General features: G+C 42.2%; 2 protein-coding genes across 8 annotated transcripts in view; one reads left to right on the top strand and one right to left on the bottom strand.

Moving 5' to 3' along the window:
* Positions 1 to 10,341, top strand: part of SEPHS1 (selenophosphate synthetase 1) — a 30,372-nt gene extending 20,031 nt beyond the window's left edge. For all 7 annotated transcript variants that reach the window (XM_027121895.1, XM_027121896.1, XM_027121897.1 and 4 more), the window contains 2 exons: positions 6,653 to 6,865; positions 8,450 to 10,341. In XM_027121895.1, coding sequence (XP_026977696.1) covers positions 6,653 to 6,865; positions 8,450 to 8,664 — 428 coding nt within the window. In that variant the 3' untranslated portion in view covers positions 8,665 to 10,341. The remainder of the gene's footprint in view (positions 1 to 6,652; positions 6,866 to 8,449) is intronic.
* MCM10 (minichromosome maintenance 10 replication initiation factor) overlaps positions 1 to 20,631 on the bottom strand; it is a 119,372-nt gene that overhangs the window by 2,598 nt on the left and 96,143 nt on the right. The gene's annotated exons all lie outside the window — the stretch shown is intronic.

The following is a 20,631-nucleotide window of genomic DNA, read 5'->3' as shown; positions in this document are numbered from 1 at the left end:
GTGTGTAGCTGGATTTCATTGTTTTCACCACTGTATAATCTTCCACTCCATGACTGACTGCTGCTGAGAACTTCTGGTGCACGTGTGTAGGAAAGAGGGCAGTACTGCCTTGGCTTTTCTAGAAGGCCCTAAATGATTCCCAGAGTGGTGGTATACCACAGTTTTTGAGAGTATGCTACATTTTAAAGATTCTTTAATATGTTTTCTCTTCCTGTTTATTTTCTATAGTTTTTCTACTGTTAAAAAAAAAATCATGTTAACTATAGAAAAGCTTTCAGAAAATGAAAAAAAGGAGAGAAAAAACATTGTTCATAATCCCACCAGCCAAAAACAGCTTCTGTTAATATTTTTATGTATTTTCCCAGGATTTTTTCCTTTGGTTGGTTGGTGGTTTACTGTTGTCTTATTGTTGACGTTGTAAACTAATGGTTAGCGTACATTTTACTTATATTCGGAATTTGCTTTTATTCATTTAATATCACTAAATTCTTTTTTCCATATTATATAATCCTAGTACACATAATGTTTAATGGCCAGATGTTCTACCAGAGTGATATACCATAACTAAATTACTTTTTGCCTACTTTTGAACAATTTATTTTGAGATCAAATTTTTTTATAATTTTTTTTTCCTGCATTCCAGGAGTATTTCTTTGGCAATATTCAACATTAAGTTGAATTGTAATTATTTAATTCTGTGTTCTCAGATGTTCTCATCACTTACAACCAAGGCTTTTCATTCGTACTTCTCTTCCTGTGCCGTTCAAAATGTCTAAGGAGGGCTTCCCTGGTGGCGCAGTGGTTGAGAGTCTGCCTGCTGATGCAGGGGACACGGGTTCATGCCCCGGTCCGGGAAGATCCCACATGCCGCGGAGCGGCTGGGCCCGTGAGCCATGGCCGCTGAGCCTGCGCGTCCGGAGCCTGTGCTCCGCAACGGGAGAGGCCACAACAGTGAGAGGCCGCGTACCGCGCCAAAAAAAAAAAAAAAAAAGTCTAAGGAGTCTTTTTCCTTTCTTTGGTCCTTCAAATTAAGTAGTTTAACAATAAGAAAGTAATTTGTAATGGATTTATTTTTACCCATGTGGGTTATTAGTTTGTTTATAATTTGAGCATTTAAGCTTCCCCATCCTTAAGTTGTAGACATTATTGGTAGGGATACAGTATGGCAGAACACTATGCAGGAGTGTTTGGTCATATCTAGCAAAATCCTGTGTATGTTTATTTTGACCCAGAAGTCCCACTTCTGTGCGTCTGTCCCAGAGCTACAGTGGCCAAAGTATGAAATGACATGTGTACAAGGCTATTCATTGAAGCACTGTTTATAACTGCAAAAGAAGGAAACAGTCCAAATGTCCATCACTAGGTGACTGATTGGATTATCTCATCTCTGTGCACAGAAGAATACTATACAGCCATAAAAAGGAACAAGAAAGCTTTATTACTAGGGAGCTATCTCTAGGATATGGCCAGATGAAAAAAGCATGTTCATAAATGAATATGAATTATGTTCATAAATGAATTAATTTGTATGTTCATAAATGAATATGAATTAATAATATGTATTTTATACTTTCAAAAAGAAACAATGGAAAAAATAAATCATTAATAAAAATGGTTACATATAAGAGGGAATAGGGAGGAAACAGACCCTCTCTGAACATGCTTTGTTTTGTAAGTTTGACTTGGAAATACATGTTTTGTATAGTTTTCTATACTTAAAAGTTAAAACAGCATATTTTACAAATCCGAACCAAATTTTTTTTTCTTACATCTTTACTGGAGTATAATTGCTTTACAATGGTGTGTTAGTTTCTGCTTTATAACAAAGTGAATCAGTTATACATATACATATGTTCCCATATATCTTCCCTCTTGCGTCTCCTTCCATCTCACCCTCCCTATCCCACCCCTCTAGGTGGTCACAAAGCACCGAGCTGATCTCCCTGTGCTATGTGGCTGCTTCCCACTTGCTATCTATTTTACGTTTGGTAGTGTATATATGTCCGTGCCACTCTCTCACTTTGTCACAGCTTACCTTTCTCCCTCCCCATATCCCCAAGTCCATTCTCTAGTAGGTCTGTGTCTTTATTCCTGTCTTAGGTTCTTCATGACATTTTTTTTCCCCTTAAATTCCATATATATGTGTTAGCATACGGTATTTGTCTTTGTCTTTCTGACTTACTTCACTCTGTATGACAGACTCTAGGTCCATCCACCTCATTACAAATAGCTCAGTTTCGTTTCTTTTTATGGCTGAGTAATATTCCATTGTATATATGTGCCACATCTTCTTTATCAGATGGACACTTAGGTTGTTTCCATCTCCGGGCTATTGTAAATAGAACTGCAGTGAACATTTTGGTACATGACTCTTTGTGAATTATGGTTTTCTCAGGGTTCTTTGACCCACCTCCTAGAGAAATGGAAATAAAAACAAAAATAAACAAATGGGACCTAATGAAACTCCAAAGCTTTTGCACAGCAAAGGAAACCATAAACAAGACCAAAAGACAACCCTCAGAATGGGAGAAAATATTTGCAAATGAAGCAACTGACAAAGGATTAATCTCCAAAATTTATAAGCAGCTCATGCAGCTCAATAATAACAAACAACCCAATCCAAAAATGGGCAGAAGACCTAAATAGACATTTCTCCAAAGAAGACATACAGACTGCCAACGCACCAAATTTTTTTAAGGTCGTTCAACATATTTCTAAGTTAGTGGCAAAATCACATGAAGAATTATCTCAAATCACTTTGAGCCTCGTAGTTTCAGGGCACGTCCTCAGAACAAAAACCCACAAAACTATTTCATTGTCATCAGTGGGTTTGTGTTTGTGAGAATGTTGGCATAGTAAGATAAAGCAAAGAAGTTAATGTAGTTAGGAACAAAGATTTTAAGAATAAGAGAGAAGTAGTAAGATCAAAGAAGCTAAGTGAAATCTGTAATCTTTAATTCGGAATTACCAGTGTGAACTCAGGATTTTTTTTTTCTATAGAAATGTTCATTTCCGTGCCTACTGAAAAGGCCTAGAAGTGGTGATAACCTGCAGGCCTGAAGTCCTAGTGCCCAGATTCTGTTGGGAAAGTTAATGCTCTCCACTGAAAAGTGCCAGGACTCCCTGGGGAAATGGCAGGTTCCACTTTGGGGACAGGAAGTACAGAAGCTAAGCCTGGACTTCCTGTGCCTGAAAGTGGTGGCACTGTCAGCGACTAGTGGGGTCGTGTCACTTCCCGACAGCTTCAAGGGGCTCCCACCCGTCACAGTGGAGAGGGGGGTGCAGTTTGAGTATCAAAGACAAGAGTGACCGTATCAAGCATCTAAACAAATGATAATTAAAACTTTTCTGGTCACCTTTGGAAGTTGCTAGGGCACCAACTTGTTCTGAAATAAAAGGAATCAACCCCTTATTTTACCTGTTTTATATGGAGTGTATTTCAGGGAAACCATATTTTCTAAAAAATTCTTTATAGAGGTCACATCTAATAAGCACAGGAAAAATGATGGAATTAACAAAGTTGCCATTTTTGCTGATCCCTTGATTTAATGAACCTCAACAGCAAACATCAGTGGCTGCTAAAACCTTTTGGTGAAAGGTTCTCGTTGAGATATTCCCCACCCCCATGAAGTATTCTTGCCAGCAAAAAATGAACCTGAGTCTCTTGGAGCCTTGGTCCTGAACACCAGTACAGGAAGTCAGGAAGATGGTAGAACATGTCAGCATCGGGGGAGATCACCACATCTATAATGCAGGAGATGCTACAGAAAACAATGGCTCAGTTTCCACGAGTAAATGACGTGGGGGGGGAAAGGAGGGGAAACTGTTAAGAAGTTTAAGAGAGAACAATCAAATGTAGTATTAATTTTGTTGGTGTGATAATGATACTGTGGCTGTTAAAAGTTTTTTTATCTTTTAGAGGCACACACGGAAATATTGTATTTATAGGCGAAGTGATATGATTGGGGTTGGCTTTAAAGTTGCCCACGCCCCGGACCCTCCACATCCCCCAGCAAGTGGGCAGGAGTAGATGAGGCCCCAGAAGAAAGGTGGTGATGGTTGAAGCTGGGCATTGTTGGGTACGTGGGAGTTCGTTGTGGGCTGCTACTCTCTCTACTTTGTGTTTCGTTGAAATTTCCATAGTAAAAATTAGCAACAGTAATTCCCCATACAGGGAAGAATTGGTAATCAGTACCTCAAAAATTGAATCCCTCTTATTGACTGTAGGTTTCAGTGGGTCCTCTTATCTACTATGGTCCTCAAAGCTTGGGAAGAGCTGAAGTGCAGGTCTTGGCTTTGTTAAATGTCATCGGCTGCCCTACTGCACCAGGTGCGGGTGTGTTAATAGGATGGGCCGTCCTAGTTGCTTATCTAGCAGCATGGACTAGGAAGGGTCGATTCTCCTCTCTGCATGTGTCATTGAGATGGCACCCAAGTAAAAGAGATCTTGGTCTAAAGAGAGGAAATGGACCCCAAAAAGGCATTCACCCCAGAGTACTTCTGTAAACGCAGGGCATATTTCATTCCAAAATTAGCCTTTCCGTTACTTTCCCCCCTAAAATGAAATACAGGAGTAATGCAATCCCAACTACAATTCTAGCAAGTTATTTTGTGAGTATCAGCAAACTCATTCTGAAGTTTATATGGAGAAGCAGCGGACCCAGAACAGCCAACACCATGTTGAAGAAGAGCAGGTTGGAGGACTGACACTTCCCAACTTCAAGACTTCATATAAAGCTGCAGACATCAAGACAGTATGGCGTTAGTGAAAAAAGAGACAGATAGATCAGTGGGACAGGATAGAGAGCCCAGAAGTAGGCCCGCATAAGTATAGTTGAACTGCTCTTTGACAAAGGAGCAAAGGTAATTTAATGGAGAAAGGATAATCTTTACAACAGATGGTGCTGGAAAAACTACACATCCACAGGCAAAAAATGAATCTAGACACAGGTCTTAAACCGTTCATAAAAATTAACTCAAAATGGATTGTAGGCCTAAATGTAAAATGCAAGACTGTTAAACTCCTAGAAGATAACTTAGAAGAAAATTTAGGTGACCTTGAGTTTGGTGATGACTACTGAGATAACACCAGAAGCACTGTCCTTAAAAGAAAAAATTGACAAGTTGGACTTCATTAATATAAAAAAACTTCTCGGTGAAAGAGAGAGAGGATGAAAAGACAAGCCACAGACTAGGAGAAAATCTAAATCTTCACAAAACACGTCTGATGAAGGACTGATAATCCAGAATATACAACGAACTCTCAAGACCCAACAATAAGAAAATCCAATCAAAAAACGGGCCAAAGATCTGAACAGACACCTCACCAGAGAAGGTACAGAGATGGCAAATAATCATATGAAAAGATGCTCCACATCATACGTCACTAGGGAATTACAAATTAAAACAAGGTACTACCCCACGTCTACTAGAATGGCTAAAATCCAGAGCACCAAATGCTGGTGAGTATGTGGAACAATAACGACTCATTGATTGCTGGCGGGGATGCAGAATGGTACAGCCACCTTGGAAGAGAGGTTGGCAGTTTCTTACAAAACTAAATCTACTAATAAGATCCAGCAGTTGTGCTCCTTGGTGTTTACCCAAATGAATTGAACACGTCTGTCCACCCAAAAACCTGCGCATGGATGTCTGTTGCAGTTTTATTTATAATTGCCAAAACTTGGAAGCAACCAACAAGTCCTTCAGTAGGTGGTGAACAGATAAATAAACTGGTCCATCCAGACGGTGGTGTTTGTTCAGTGCTAAAAAGAAGTGAGCTATCAAGCCATGAGAAGATACGGAGAAACCTAAAGTACATGTTACTAAAGTGAAAGAAATCAATCCGAAAAGACCAAATATAGTGATTCCAACTCTCTGACGTTCTGGAAAAGGCAAAACTACGGAGACAGTAAAAAGATCTGTGGTTTCCAGGGGTTGGAGGAATGGGTGAAAAGGTGGAACACGGAATTTCTAGGGAAGTGAAAGTACTCTGTATGATACTCTAATGATGGATACACGTGATCATACATTTGCCGACACCCGTAGACTGTACAACATCAAGTGAACCCCAGTGTAAACTGAACTGGAGTTAGCAATGACGTATCAATACCGATTCATCACAGCACCACACTGATGCTGGGTGTCAATGCAGGAGAAATGGGGTTGGGGGGCACCGTATGGCAACTTCCTGCACTTCTGCTCAATCTTCTCTAACCCTAAGACTACTCCAAAAGATAAAGTGTTTTATTGTTTTTAATTAAAAAATAAAAGAGATTAACCTTTTAGACATCAGGAAAGTACCTTGAATTTAGGTCAGACTGTCTTAAAAGATCTTGTTCTTTGATTTTAGGAGAGTTTAGACAGGTTTACCTTTTGTTGAGATAGCATTTCCTCTCTACAGATATTTTAGTTTACTGGGAATTTACTGTTGGTTGAAGCTGCTGTTCTGAGCGGTTCAAACTGAACTAGGAAACCAACTTTCAGAATTTCACTCCAGGTTTTGTTGATTTCACTTCCATCGTATGGTGTTGCCAACCAATTAGGAGTTTTGAGATCAAAGCATATGTAAGATTTTGAGTTGAGGAAGGGTGTTTTCTCGGGGTCTCCATTCACGACACCAGATGATAAAGGCTCCTCTGTCCTCTGGCAGCGGCGGGACTCATGCACACGTTCAACGCCCACGCGGCCACCGACATCACGGGCTTTGGGATCCTGGGCCACGCACAGAACCTGGCCAAGCAGCAGAGGAATGAGGTGTCCTTTGTGATTCACAACCTCCCAGTCCTGGCCAAGATGGCAGCCGTGAGCAAGGCCTGCGGGAACATGTTTGGCCTCATGCACGGGACCTGCCCAGAGACATCAGGTACCAGGGCCGCAGGCCGGGTTGAGGGTTAAGCAGGGAGGTCAGTGGGATGTCCCCGAGGAGGAGGAAGCCAGCTTCAGGAGCTGGACACCCACCCCCCAACCCCACATGAGGTTTTGGCTGCAAGGGTTCTCAGCCCCCTGCAGCGTCTCCTGCCGTCCTGCCTGTGATGCGCAGTGTCATTTTCAGTCCAGTGTTTGTGTGTTTGGTGATGGAATGGGAGGGAAGGAGGGCGGATATGGGGAAAATAGGTCATTCAGTTTCCATTGACAACTCAGCATTTTAAATAACCCATGTATCCATAGGTTACATTGAAGAGGCTGTATTTTTTCCTTGCAAAAATAAGTCTAAAATTGCTGTTTTGAGATGAAATAGTATACTATGTCTCCAAAGTACCTTTTTTTTTTTTTTTGTCCCGTTTTTTCCTCTTCTTTTTACCTGGATCTCTGTTTCATCTTTTCAGTCCCCCACCCCACCCCAACCCTCTTTTCTCCCCCTAGTTTCTTTTACTTCTTATTTTATTTTTTCTATAACTCAGTAGTTTCCCTACCCTGGTAAAACAGTTGAATCACCTGGGCATTAAGAAAAATACCCATGCCTAGACTGGACCCCTAGGAAACCTAATTAAGTCAGTCTGGGGTGGGCCTGGTCGTGAGAAATTCTGACCCCCAGAGGCCAAGACCACAAAGCCCCACCCACGCACCAGCCCTTTAGGGGGGCCTGGGGTCTCTGGTGGGCCTCTCATGGCAGTGGAGAGGATCCTGCCACTTCCTGGCCTCGAAATAGATACGAAATCCATTTCCTAGAAATAAGCTCCAGGAGGGCAACTGAACTGCTAGTAGAACAGCTCCTGCCGCCCGGAGGGCATAGAATCAGTTGGAATAAACTAACGAATATTCCCAACTAATGCAACCTGTCTCTATTCAAATATGAGAAGTTTCTCCTTTTTTGTAAAAGTGTAGTATATACTTTTGCCTGATTTGTGTTTCTTCTACTTACAAATGTATGAAATATTCTAGCCTAGCTACTCAAGTACCAATGAAGATTTCTTTTCATATATCTTATATTTTTTCCATTTTGAAGATAATGACAGAACCAGTGACAGAACCCAGATACTTTGGGGCACGCACACTTTCTTCCTGACCTTAATTTTTAAATTTAAAAAGTATATATATACCAAAAGCCTTTTTTTTTGTAAAATGAGGACTCCATGTAGAGAATCAAATAGAAAAGGAGTTCTCTTTTGTTTTTAAATAATCCTTTCAGTGCAGCCTGGAAAAGATAGCCTCCACGTATATTACTGAGCCTCAGACACCTCACTGCTCCCTCCACAGCGTCAGACGATTCTCAGGTGGGGCGTTTTCATGATTTAAGTTCTGTTGTGTGTGTTCTGAAATACAGTAGGAGCTGACCAAGGAGCTGCTCAATGACTCTGCAGTGTGGAAGAGGTGAAGGCAGTGCAGCCGGCTTCTTCGTAGAATGTAGCTCAGTGCGGACATTTTCTAGAGAGATGGTGGCAGGGAAACTGCAGGCATAGCATCACAGTTAACGGTCATCCTTTTCTCTTCTTTTCCCCTTTGCCAGGAGGCCTTCTAATCTGTTTACCGCGTGAGCAGGCAGCTCGGTTCTGCGCAGAGATAAAGTCCCCCAAATACGGGGAAGGCCACCAGGCGTGGATTATTGGGATCGTGGAGAAGGGTAACCGCACGGCCAGGATCATCGACAAACCCCGGATCATCGAGGTCGCGCCACAGGTGGCCACCCAGAATGTGAACCCCACACCTGGTGCCACCTCTTAATCTAGGCCGAGGCAGCTGTGTGGTTTTGTTTTTAAATAGCTCTATTTCCTTTATCATCGTTTCAATTAAAGACTATAAACAACAATGAAAAAAATCTCATTGTGTCTACACATCTGGTGACCTTAGGTCGATTTGTGAGTGGATGCAATTAATCAAATAAAATCCATTGCCTTTTTTTCCCGTTACATTAACTGAAGATGCACCTAATCTTGAGGCAGCTTCTGAGTTGAGAATTATATTGTTATCCAATACTGTTGATTCATTTTGAATCTTTAGACACTTATCTCTTGCCGAGTAGGCTCTTTTTAAAGGTGCTTTCACGTAGCACAGACATTACCCATTGTAGTGTCAAATAGCAGTTTGTGTCTTTTCATTTTGTGTATATTTATCATTATCGGTCTGACCCTTTTTGAAGTGTCTGGAATGGTATTCTGGAAAGACAGAATTGGTGAGTGAGTGACAAAATGGTATCCCAGTAGCGAGAGGGTTGCATGAGTCCTTTGAGTCTTCTAATTCCATAGCATCTCTTTGACCCAAGAGTGCATTCAGTTAAACCAGGCAAGTGCTTAACTCTGCATGGGAAGCACTTTGAAGACAAAAAAGAAATGTTACTTCTTTTATTTGTAGCCTTCCTAATACTTACAGTAATATTAACTGTTTTCTTTATCGATAGCAAAAAAGGACACTTTCTGCAATGTAATTAGATGTTCGATAGTGCAGCAAGGAATTGCCCTCCGAAAGGGGGTTCGTGTATAATACTCATTTACAAGTCAACATATAATTAGCTACACAAATAATTTTTAAATATAATCAAAAATAAAGACTGTTCTGTGGATAGCAGTGTTTAATACATTTTATATTTTGTATGGTGATTTCAGGCCTTTTGATTTCTTAAAATCAGCAGCTATTTAGCCTGATCCTTAGCATTATTTTGTCCTTTGCGCCAGTACTTTTCCGTGCACGCTTCCTGTGATCTGTGTGGAAACGCGTATCGCCAGCTGTGCAGCTCGGACTTCCAACTTGTTATTCAAATAAATATTTAATTTTTGTTATTGCTCTTGTATAATCAGATGCCCCTTTTAGTATTATTTTAGAAGCATCGGGAGGGTTTTGGCTAAAATACAGTTTATTGGGGGAAAACTAGATTTTAGTTTTATAAAACTTTCAAGTCTTTCACGGGACCTATATTTTCTTGAGGTAAATTTTGTAGTTCTAGAACAAATAGGCAATCTAAAAAGGTGTTTATCGGTGTTAACTTAAAAACAGAGGCTTCCGTATACTTTCCCCTACGGAATGAGTAGGAGGGGGCTCCTGTCCTCAAGCACAAGTGCACTGATGCCTCACGCGTCTGCGCTGGAAGCTTCTGAGCACTTCCTGCCTGCAGGCGCCGAAGCCGAGAGAACAGCCAGACTTCTTGCCAAAGGAAACCACCACCTGGGAGGCGAAGCCCTGGAAGAGGCTCCACCCTGGACGCGTCCTTCTTCAGGGGCCAAAGCGCAGCCTCTTCGCACGTGTTACTGGAACTCAAGCCATAAGTTCGGTGCGCGGGACCGAGGGGCTGCCGCAGAACTGAAATTAATTGGACGTTTTATAGGAATTGAAACCCATGTTGGTCTTCAAAAGCTACACGCAGGTGGTCTGCAAAATAAAGTGTGTTGGAAACCTGAGTAAGAGAAACATACTGTTGAGCTTTTTTTCTTTCTTTCTTTAAATACAGGCGTGGCGGCTAAATCTGAACTCCTTTCAATGTTGATCATGTCTTGAATGCTGATGGTTTCCTTGGTGGCAGGTCTGCTGAGAGGAAGTGAGCCAGTTGAATGATGCACTTGAGGAAGTCATCTTCGCGAAGATTCATGTTTATAAGGAAAATGCTGGGTACTCAGAAGTCCGTGTAATCGAGTTGGAAGAACGGGGCTTTAAAGGGGTGTTTCTTAGAGAGCGAGTCCATGTCACACCTGCATCAGAATCACCTGGGGATGCTTGTCCCAGTCAAACTGTTGGGCCCACCGCAGGCCAACAGCATCAGAATTTGGGGGTGGGGGGTGGGACTAGGGAAGCCTGCTTAAGTGAGCGCCCTGCATGGCTAGGCACACTCGTTGCAGAGGCACCGAGGGAGGGAGAGACCTTGCTTTTTACCACAAGCTTTTCCAGGAATTTTCAAGTCTTGACCAGTCTGTTTATTGACATCTGGGTCCAACAAAACAAAGAAAAACCCCCCAAGTTATCTTGCACGTTCTTTGAAGAATCAAGTGATTGTCACTGAATATTTGAGTTCTTGGCAAAATCTATGGAGACTATTTTAAAATTCGGTGAACAGTTAATAAATAGGCAATTATTTGACTTTCTGGTAGCACTTTAAAACCCCACACTGAGGCATGTTCATCTTGGTATAGAGATTTATTGCCTTTCAACCCTATGATGTTTTGGCATCCAAAGATACAGTCTGTTAGAATGCACGGCATTGGTGAGGACAGCCTACAGAGCCTGGACCCTGGGGAGCTCAGTAATTCTTTCAGGAGATGAGTCATTTGCCAGTGAGTATCAAAGCTGGGTCTGTTAATTGCACAGGCTGTGTTGAAGGATTTATTGTGATTCAGTCCAGGAAAAGAAACAAATACTGTGTTAAGCAATATGTACTTTGGGGCTCAGTATTTTTAAATAACTTAGTATATTGTAGTTTCCAAATTCTACATGCCTTATGATGTAGTTTCCAAATTCTGCATGCCTTAGTATATTGTAGTTTCCAAATTCTGCATGCCTTCGTATATTGTAGTTTCCAAATTCTGCATGCCTTATGTAGTTTCCAAATTCTGCATGCCTTATGTAGTTTCCAAATTCTGCATGCCTTCGTATATTGTAGTTTACAAATTCTGCATGCCTTATAAATGCGAGTGTTTCAAAATCATTCTGATTGTAGACGTATAAGCCAGCAGTTTCCAGCCTGAATTTAGCATTACCCTTGAAAGAGTTAATCTGAATTCTAAATTTTACAGTGTTATTCTGTAAAGAAAGAGCAGAATAGCTATACTAGACTATTCTTAATTTTTAGAAGTAATAAAGCAAGCATAGATATTGATGCTTCAGATACTTAACTGTCGTGTGTGCACGTGTGTGTGTGTGTAAGTGTGTATATATCTCCCTGAGCTGCTCATTTCCACACCAACTCACCCTTTCCCTCTATTAGGGAATGGCTGTGTAGACAATATAATTTACTTTGAATGGTAATTTGTACCTTTTCTCATTAAAGATGCACAGTGAACCACGCAATTATTAAACATGCCAGGGCCCACCAGGAAAACCCCCAAAGCCCTAGTCTTAAAAGTGGAGCATCAGAATGTCATTTTGCCTCTGGTTTAGTCTCCGTGTCTTGAAAGACTGGGAGTCGGTGGATCGTCTGGCCTTCATCCAGTGAAACCATCAGTGAGATGGGGAGTTCACAGGTGTCTAGACACGTTCAAGAATTGCCGGGGGGACTTCTCTGGCGGTCCAGTGGCTAAGACTCCACGCTTCCACTGCAGGGGACACGGGCTTGATCCCTGGTCAGGGAACTAAGATCCCTCAAGCCATGCAGCACGGCCAAAAAAAAAAAAAGTAAAAAAATTAAAAATAATAAGTTATAAAAGTAAGTGGCCATGGCCACCTTATGCCAGGGAAATCGGTCTAGTAAGTCTACCTACATTAAGAAGTTTTGGGGTGGTGCTTCAAGTCCAGGGAACATTTATTTCTTTTCCCCAGCTTTTTATTTTGAAAAAAATTAAACATGGAAAAGTTGAAGAAATAGAATGGACTCTCCTAGAAATGTGAAGTTGTTGACATTTTACCACACTCGCTTTCTCTCCATGTATAACACAAGCAGGCACACATTCATACATATATACATACACAGGCTGGCTTGGTGGTGACCAAGCCACTCACATAGGTAGACTGCAGACACGGTGACACTAAGTGGCAGGTGAAGGACGTCACACCACTGTCCTCGGCTGGGCAGACTGCCTTGCCTCCGGCCATAGTGTTTTCATGGCAGTTTTTATATTTTAAGGGAAGAATGAAAGAGAATTTCCAGAGTCTGAAATAATGGAGGTGAACAAAACCAAGAGAAATGCCAAACTGGTAATGGAGATTTTTAAAAATTGGCATATAGTAGATATATTGTTGTGCAACGTGTTTCTTTTCACTTAATATACCCTGGACCTAATTTCTTATCATGTTTAATGCCAGAACTATCCCCGATCACTTCAACCCTCATGTAGTATCCACTTGTATGGCTGTAGGATACTCAGGCATTGAAACAGAAATATTGAAGATGTTTCTAATTGTCTCCAGTTCACTCACCTTCAGTTTTGTTGAACACTAATCCTTGAAATGCTGCAAACCTAAATGTTCACTCCTGTTCGAGGCGACAAGTGTTGGCTCAAACACAGTACTTAAGTTCCGTTCCAGGAGCACATTCGTAAGTCCAATTTGTTCATAAGTCCGACAAAGTTAGCCTTGGTACCCAACTAACACAATCAGCTATATAGTACTGTACTGTAATAGGTTTAGAATAGTCTCATACAAATAATACATAAAAAAACAAACAGGCTTCCCAGGTGGCACAGTGGTTGAGAGTCCGTCTGCCGATGCAGGGGACACGGGTTCGTGCCCCGGTCCGGGAGGATCCCACATGCCGCGGAGCGGCTGGGCCCGTGGGCCATGGCTGCTGAGCCTGCGCGTCCGGAGACTGTGCTCCGCAACGGGAGAGGCCACAACAGTGAGAGGCCCGCGTACCGCAAAAAAAAAAAAAAAAAATAAAGAAAATATTTTTAATCTTACAGTACAGTACCTTGAAAAGCCCAGTAGTACAGTACAACAGCTGGCATCCAGGGGCTGGCATCGAGTGAACTGGCAAGAAGAGTTACTGGAGGAGGGAGAGGAGGTGGGCGATGGTAGAGCTGAAGGATCGTCAGCGATAGGAGACAGAGGGCCAGCTGCAACTTCACGCACGCCTGACGTGGATGGCACAGGTTCTGGTTCCTTGCTGAATTTAAGTCTACCTACCCTCTTGAAAAACGATCCAGGGATGTCTGGGTAGTAGCTCTTTTTTTCTCATCAGAGATGACACGGTAGCACTGGATTGCATTCTGAATGGCTGCTGCAACCTTCGTCTACCAGTCTACGTTCAGGTCCCGTGCCTCAGAAACTCACAGTGCCTCCTCAAATACAGAAAATCCCCTTGCCGTCTCCTGCGTCGTGAATCTCTTCAGTTTTTCAGTTTACTTCTTCCTCTCGTCTCTCTTCGTCCTTTGTCTGGAGGCAGATTCCATCAGATCTTCATTAGTAAGCTCGTGTTGCACAGCAAGGAGTTCAATGAGGTTGTCCTCTCGCAGATCTAGCTTGAAATAAAGATACTGTACTACTGTACTCTATGCAGTACTGTAAAGTACACAAAAGCGCAACCACTTGTAGAGGATGCGCTCACATGACAGTGTATGCCGGACACGTGAACTAACTCACGTGATTGGACACGAAAACGCACGTTCTCATCTGGGAAAGTTTGACACTTGAAGGTTCATACGTAGGGCACTCACTGAAAATCAATTAACAAGCATTGCTTACGCGGCCCTGCCAAGTAGGGCCGGCTGGGAGGAAGATTTCTTCATCACTCACTGCTGAGCCCTGGGCACCTGGCAAGCCTGGGCCTACAGGTACCCTGTGGCATAGTCTGCTCTTCTGACGTGCAAGGATAAACCAGCAGGTTATAAGTGGTATTTTAGAGAAACAGCCAATCCCCAAATACTTGAATGGTAAAACAGCAGAGAAATTCTGGACTTGACACATCTTCTAAGGATCTTTCCCTCCCCTGGTTTATAGTGTTTCCCTCTGACCCACCAGCTCCCAGGGTCTCTGGTACCAACTTCTCTCCCTGTCCCCTGTCCCCTCTGGCTGCATGTACTCCCCGTGGAGAAATGCCTTGTACAGATCCTGAAGCCCTTGTCAGGTACTTACTGTCTTCCTCTTTAACTAGACTGTGAACCCTCTGCTAACGTGAATGCTGACCCGCATCCCTCTCTATTTCCCCCTGTACTTTGCAGACAGCCCTGCACAAATTCGGTACCCAAGAAGTGTGTGAAGTTGTGTTGGTTGATTTATCTTCATTTCATGTTGGACAATTTACCCTAGACCTCTTGACATTTTTCAATCCTAACAGTTCCATAAAGGGATAATTTTATCCTTTCCTTTTCTGCTGAATTTGTACATATATAGCCTTTAGTTTCTAGCTCCTCCTGAAAGATTAAAAACCTCTCTGCACCACACGTTTTCTCAACTCTTCAGACTTGTTTTAATTATGGCTGACACCAGAAATGGGCTTGGAGAAAATAAACTTGCATCTCTTTGTCTGGAAATGATTTATAGGAGGTTTGTATTATGACTTCAACACACAGCTTAATTATATTTGTGCCCTTAGAAATATCTTTATGCTGTTTTACTTAAATTATTTTCATAAGAGAAGACCATGATCTTTATGGGACAGATGCAGAAATTATAAGTCAGAGCTAAAGGAATGGAAATGAGTGCTGTGTGTGTGTGCGTGTGTGATTTTTTTTTTCTTGTTTCCTTCCTCCCTACCCTACCTTCACCACAAAAACGCCAGAAATCAGTGGTTCTCAATGGGATGGGAGTGAGGGTGGTGATATGTCAAAGTCACCTGGAGAGATTCTTCCTTGGGTTTAGGGCTCACCCAGGATAAGCTCACGGCTACATCCTTAATCACATCTGTGTGGACAAAAAAATGTCACCTTCCATATCAGGAAACAAAGGATGTTGTGGCCATCCTCCAGCAGTCACTGCAGCCGCCCCAGACTGTGTGCCCTGAGGGGACTCAGGGTGGAGAAAACACGGGATACCAGCCCTAGATAGTTAGGGTGCACATCAGAGGAATGATTTCAAGGAGCCCAGACTCTTGCATCTTCCCATACAAAAGAAAAGTGCTAAATTCATTAACTTGGGCCAGCTCGTTTTTCTGTAACTAATGGTAGTCTTTTGACGTTCCAACTACCTGGGTTTGGTTTTGGTTTGGTTTTGGTTTTCTTTTGGCAAAAACTTCTCTATATCCTGGCCCCTCCTCCTTTACAGTCGCTCAGACCTCTCTGAGAGGCTATCTCTCTCCTGGGCTTATGGCCAGCAAGTCCGCCGAATAAAACATAATTCTCCTATGTATTTTTGTTTCAGTCGACATCTGCAAAGACCCTTTTTCCAAACAAGGTCACAATGACCCTTTCCAGGGGTTAGGACATGGACAGATCTTCTGGAGGGGCGTCCGCTGTGAGGGAAGGTCAGAAATTCTGTTCTGAGACGTCTGTTCGAAACTCTAGTGACGACGTGAAGTAGGCAGTTGGATACACAGGGTTTGGAATTTATTGGAGAGTCCAGGCCAGAGACATAAATTTAGGGATCACCAGTTTACAGAAGGAACTTAACATCATGAGGCCGGAGATTACCGAGGGAACTAGAGTTTATAGAAGACAGATGTCAAAGTGTTAAGCAACCATTGACCGAAACCACCCGCCTGGGCCAGGCACGATGATAACCGCTGGCCTGAGCTGTCTCACATCACGAGGTCCCGATAAAGAACATGGTGCTGCCGCTGAAAACTAACCGGGAGAATTCGAGAGGGGCCACAAGGAGGGAGGAGACCCCAGCCCATAGTATGTCTTGTAAAACTAACCCAGAAGCATTCGGGAGGGGCCACAAGGAGGGAGGAGGCCCCAGCCCATAGTATGTCTTGTAAAACTAACCCAGAAGCATTCGAGAGGCGCCACAAGGAGGGAGGAGACCCCAGCCCATAGTATGTCTTATAAAACTAACCCAGAAGCATTCGGGTGGGGAAAAAGGAGGAGGGGGGAGACAATATGTCCCGCTAACCTCCCACAAACCCTCGTGCTAGAATCTTGGCTAAGAGCTGCGCAAGCCACCAGAAGGGCCCTGAGGCAGACGACGGGTTAAGCAAGATGATTGGCCAGAGACAACTGGGAAACTAACCCCATCACCGTAAAACCCGAGACTGCGAGCCACGTGGCAGAGCAGTGCTCCTGGGCTCCCTCACCCCCCTGCTCTGCGCCCGGGCGCCCCTTCCCAGCAAGGCCTCTTGCTTTGTCAGCATGTGTGTCTCCTCGGGCAGTTCATTTCCGAGTGTTAGACAAGAGCCCACTCTCGGGCCCTGGAAGGGGTCCCCCTTCCTGCAACAAAAGGACTGAATTGGGAGCCCAGGGAATGAGGAAGAACCAGCAGAGGAGGCTGAGAAAGAGCAGGAAGTGGCCCCTTCGGTGTTTCACTGGGTCCGAAGCTGCGCAGGCGTCCAGTAAGTTTCGAGATGAGAATCGACCATTGGATGCTCAACGAGCTCGCGATTACTGGTGAACCTGACAAGAGCAGTTTCAGTGAAATGATGAGGCTGAAAGATTGACTGGCTTCCAAAGAAAATGAGATGAGAAAAATTGAAGACAGTGAATTTATACAATTTTCTCAAGCTTTGCTGCCAAAAGATAGAGAAGTGTGAGTGACAGCTGGAAGGAGAGGTGAGGCCAACGGGAGCTTTTATAAAATAGGGGGGAAAAGAGGATGTTGTATGCTGATGGGGGAAGGACCCAACAAGATGGAGAAGGAGAGGAGGAGAAACATCAAGACAAGGGATGCACAAGGGGAGGGCTGGCTTTTGCTGGGAGCACTGAACGGTCCTTCAACAGCAGATCTGCAGGTAGATGGCAAGTGTGCTGGCTTCTGGTGTGTTTTTTTTTGGCTTGCGGATTCCCCGACCAGGGATTGAACCCCGGCCGCAGCAGTGAAAGGCCGGAATCCTAGGCCACCAGGGAACTCCTTAAGTGCACTTTAAAGCTCACTTACTCAGCCCTAATAAAGAACTAAATAATGCCATTTGCAGCAGCACGGATGGAGAATTAGAGATCATCATACTAAGTGAAGTAAGACAGAGAAAGACAAATATCATATGATATCACTCACATGGGGAATCTAATTTTAAAAAATGATACAAATGAACTTATTTTCAAAACAGAAACAGACTTACAGATATCGAAAACAAGCTTCTGGTTACCAAGGGGGAGGGATAAATCAGGAACTTGGGATTAACATATATACACTACTGTATATAAGATAGATAACCAACAAGGGCCTACTGTATAGCACAGGAACTCTACTCATTATTCTGTGATAACCTATATGAGAAAAGAATCTGAAAAAGAATGAATATATGTATAACTGAATCACTTTGTTGTACACCTGAAACTAACATAACATTGCAAATCAACTATACTCCAATAAAATAAAATAAAAAAAAAACAACTCGCTACCAAATAACGTGGCCTATAGTCATATCTATTTTTCTCAAAAGGAAATGGCATTTTTCAATCTGGAATTGATTACATTTTCTCATTCATATAATGAAATTTTCTTAGTGTGCACAACACTTGAACAATTTAATCCAAGGTTTTCCTAGGTCCTAATTTTTTTTTTATAAATTTATTCATTTTATTTATTTATTTTTGGCTGTGTTGGGTCTTTGTTGCTGTGCGCAGGCTTTCTCTAGTTGTGGCGAGTGGGGGCTACTCTCCCTTGCGTGGGCTTCTCATTGCCGTGGCTTTTCTTGTTGTGGAGCACGGGCCCTAGGCATGCAGCCTTCAGTAGTTGTGGCACACGGGCTTAGTTGCTCCGCAGCATGTGCAATCTTCCTAGGCCAGGGCTCGAACCCGTGTCCCCTGCATTGGCAGGTGGATTCTTAACCACTGCGCCACCAGGGAATTCCCCTAATTTCTCTTAGCTGCTCAAATATATGGCTATTATCTAAAAAATCATTTCCTTAAACATCTTACACATTGGGAAAAACTATTCCTTAGATGATTTTGAAAACTGTTATGTTTCAACATTTGTCTTCAAGATTACTTTCAATATTTGGGTAAACCGAGTACATTGCTTGAAGGGGGGAAAATAAATATTTTATTTAATAAGAAATGAATAAATATCAAACGCTGAAGAAGAAATCGTCACTCCTGTGATAATGTTCACATTCCATTAATGTTTTGTTTCAATGGTTGTAAACTATTTTTATTTTAATAACACAATTACTAAAGATGCTTACGTACGGAATTTCCAAATGATCCAAATTACCTTTTTTTTCCGGCCTTGCTGCACAGCTTGTGGGATCTCAGTTCCCCCACCAGGGACTGAATGTGGGCCACGACAGAGAAAGCACGGAGTCCTAACCACTAGATCACCAGGGAACCCCCCAAATTGCTATTTTTAAAAACTAGTAACGTTAAAGATAAAACAAAGCAAAACAAAAAACTAGTAACATTTGCCTCTTTACCTAAAGGACAATTTATTGTTTTAATTCCCAATGGAATCTTAGATGGAAAATTTAAACCCAGCATTGCCTCTAATTTTAAAAAGGCAGATAACAACTGGAAGTACTCAGGGATTTCCTCATCTCTTCTAACAGTCATAAACTTACACACAACCATTGTGTAAATGGCTGGTGGTAGAGAGGGCAGGGATTTTCACACACTTGTAAAATGAGGATATTTTAGGGTAACATTAAAAATACAGGTGTAGATAACTTCATTTCATTCCGATTTCTCATTGGTCAGGAAAGCCAAGGCTTCTCTCAAGTCCTGTAAGGATAAATGTCTTAATCTTTAAATAATTCGGGCAGAAGATCTAAATAGACACTTCCCCAAAGAAGACATACAGATGGCCAACATGCACATGAAAAGATGCTCGTCATCACTAATTATGAGAGAAATGCAAATCAAAACTACAATCACCTCACACCACTCAGAACAGCCATCGTCAAAAAGTCTACAAATAATAAATGCTGGAGAGGGTGTGGAGAAAAGGGAACCCTCCTGCACTGTTGGTGGGAATGTAAATTGGTGCAGCCTCTATGGAAAACAGTATGAAGGTTCCTTAACAAACTAAAAATAGAGTTGCCATATGATCCAGCAATCCCACTCCTGGGCATATATCCAGACAAAACCATAATTCTAAAAGATACTTGTACCCCAATGTTCACAGCAGCACTATTCACAATAGCCAAGACATGAAAGCAACCTAAATGTCCATCAACAGATAAATGGATAAAGAAGCTGTGGTATATATATACAATGGACTATTACTCAGCCATAAAAAAAGAAGGAAATAATGCCATTTGCAGCAACATGGATGGACCTAGAGATTATCATACTAAATCAGACGGAGAAAAACAAATATATGATATCACATGTGGAATCTAAAATATGATACAAATGAACTTATCTACAAAACAGAAAGAGTCACAGACACAGAAAACAACCTTATGGTTGCTAAAGGGGGAGAGGGGATAAATTATGAGTATGGGATTAACAGACAGACACTACTATATATAAAATAGACAGACAACAAGGACCTACTGTATAGCAGAAGGAACTATACTCAAAATCTTGTAATAACTTATAATGGAAAAGAATCTGAAAAAGACTATATATACATATATATGCATGTATAACTGAATCACTTTGCTGCACACCTAAAACTAACACAATATTGTAAATCAACTACAGTTCAATTTAAAAAAAAATTCAGGTAGAGGTAGACTGAATTGACATATTTACTTTTTTTGCCTCCTCCCAGCAGTCTCCACTTTTCACCACGCGAGGGCAGTAAGGAGATACCTATTTGACCATTCCCGTTCCGTCAGGGGTTTTTCTCAGAAAGTTTCAGAAAGATGCAGATTTTCTTTCGTGTACCTATCAAAGGCCAGATACTTCGTTTCAAACTATGATAAACACAAGTATATCTCCTGGAAACCCTTAGAGATCCAGTCGACAAGTTCAGGGTCAGGTTCCAGCCACGGGATGAGAAGTTTGAGGGGAACGAGGTTAAGAGCTAATAAGGGAAGGCCCAGGGCCCTCCTGTTAAGTAAAAGAATCTGGGAGTGTG

This window comes from Aethalodelphis obliquidens, unplaced genomic scaffold (assembly GCF_003676395.1).
Source record: "Aethalodelphis obliquidens isolate GAN/ISIS:26980383/991018 unplaced genomic scaffold, ASM367639v1 scaffold23, whole genome shotgun sequence".
Taxonomy (NCBI): domain Eukaryota; kingdom Metazoa; phylum Chordata; class Mammalia; order Artiodactyla; family Delphinidae; genus Aethalodelphis; species Aethalodelphis obliquidens.
This window is presented reverse-complemented; position numbering and strand designations above follow the sequence as displayed.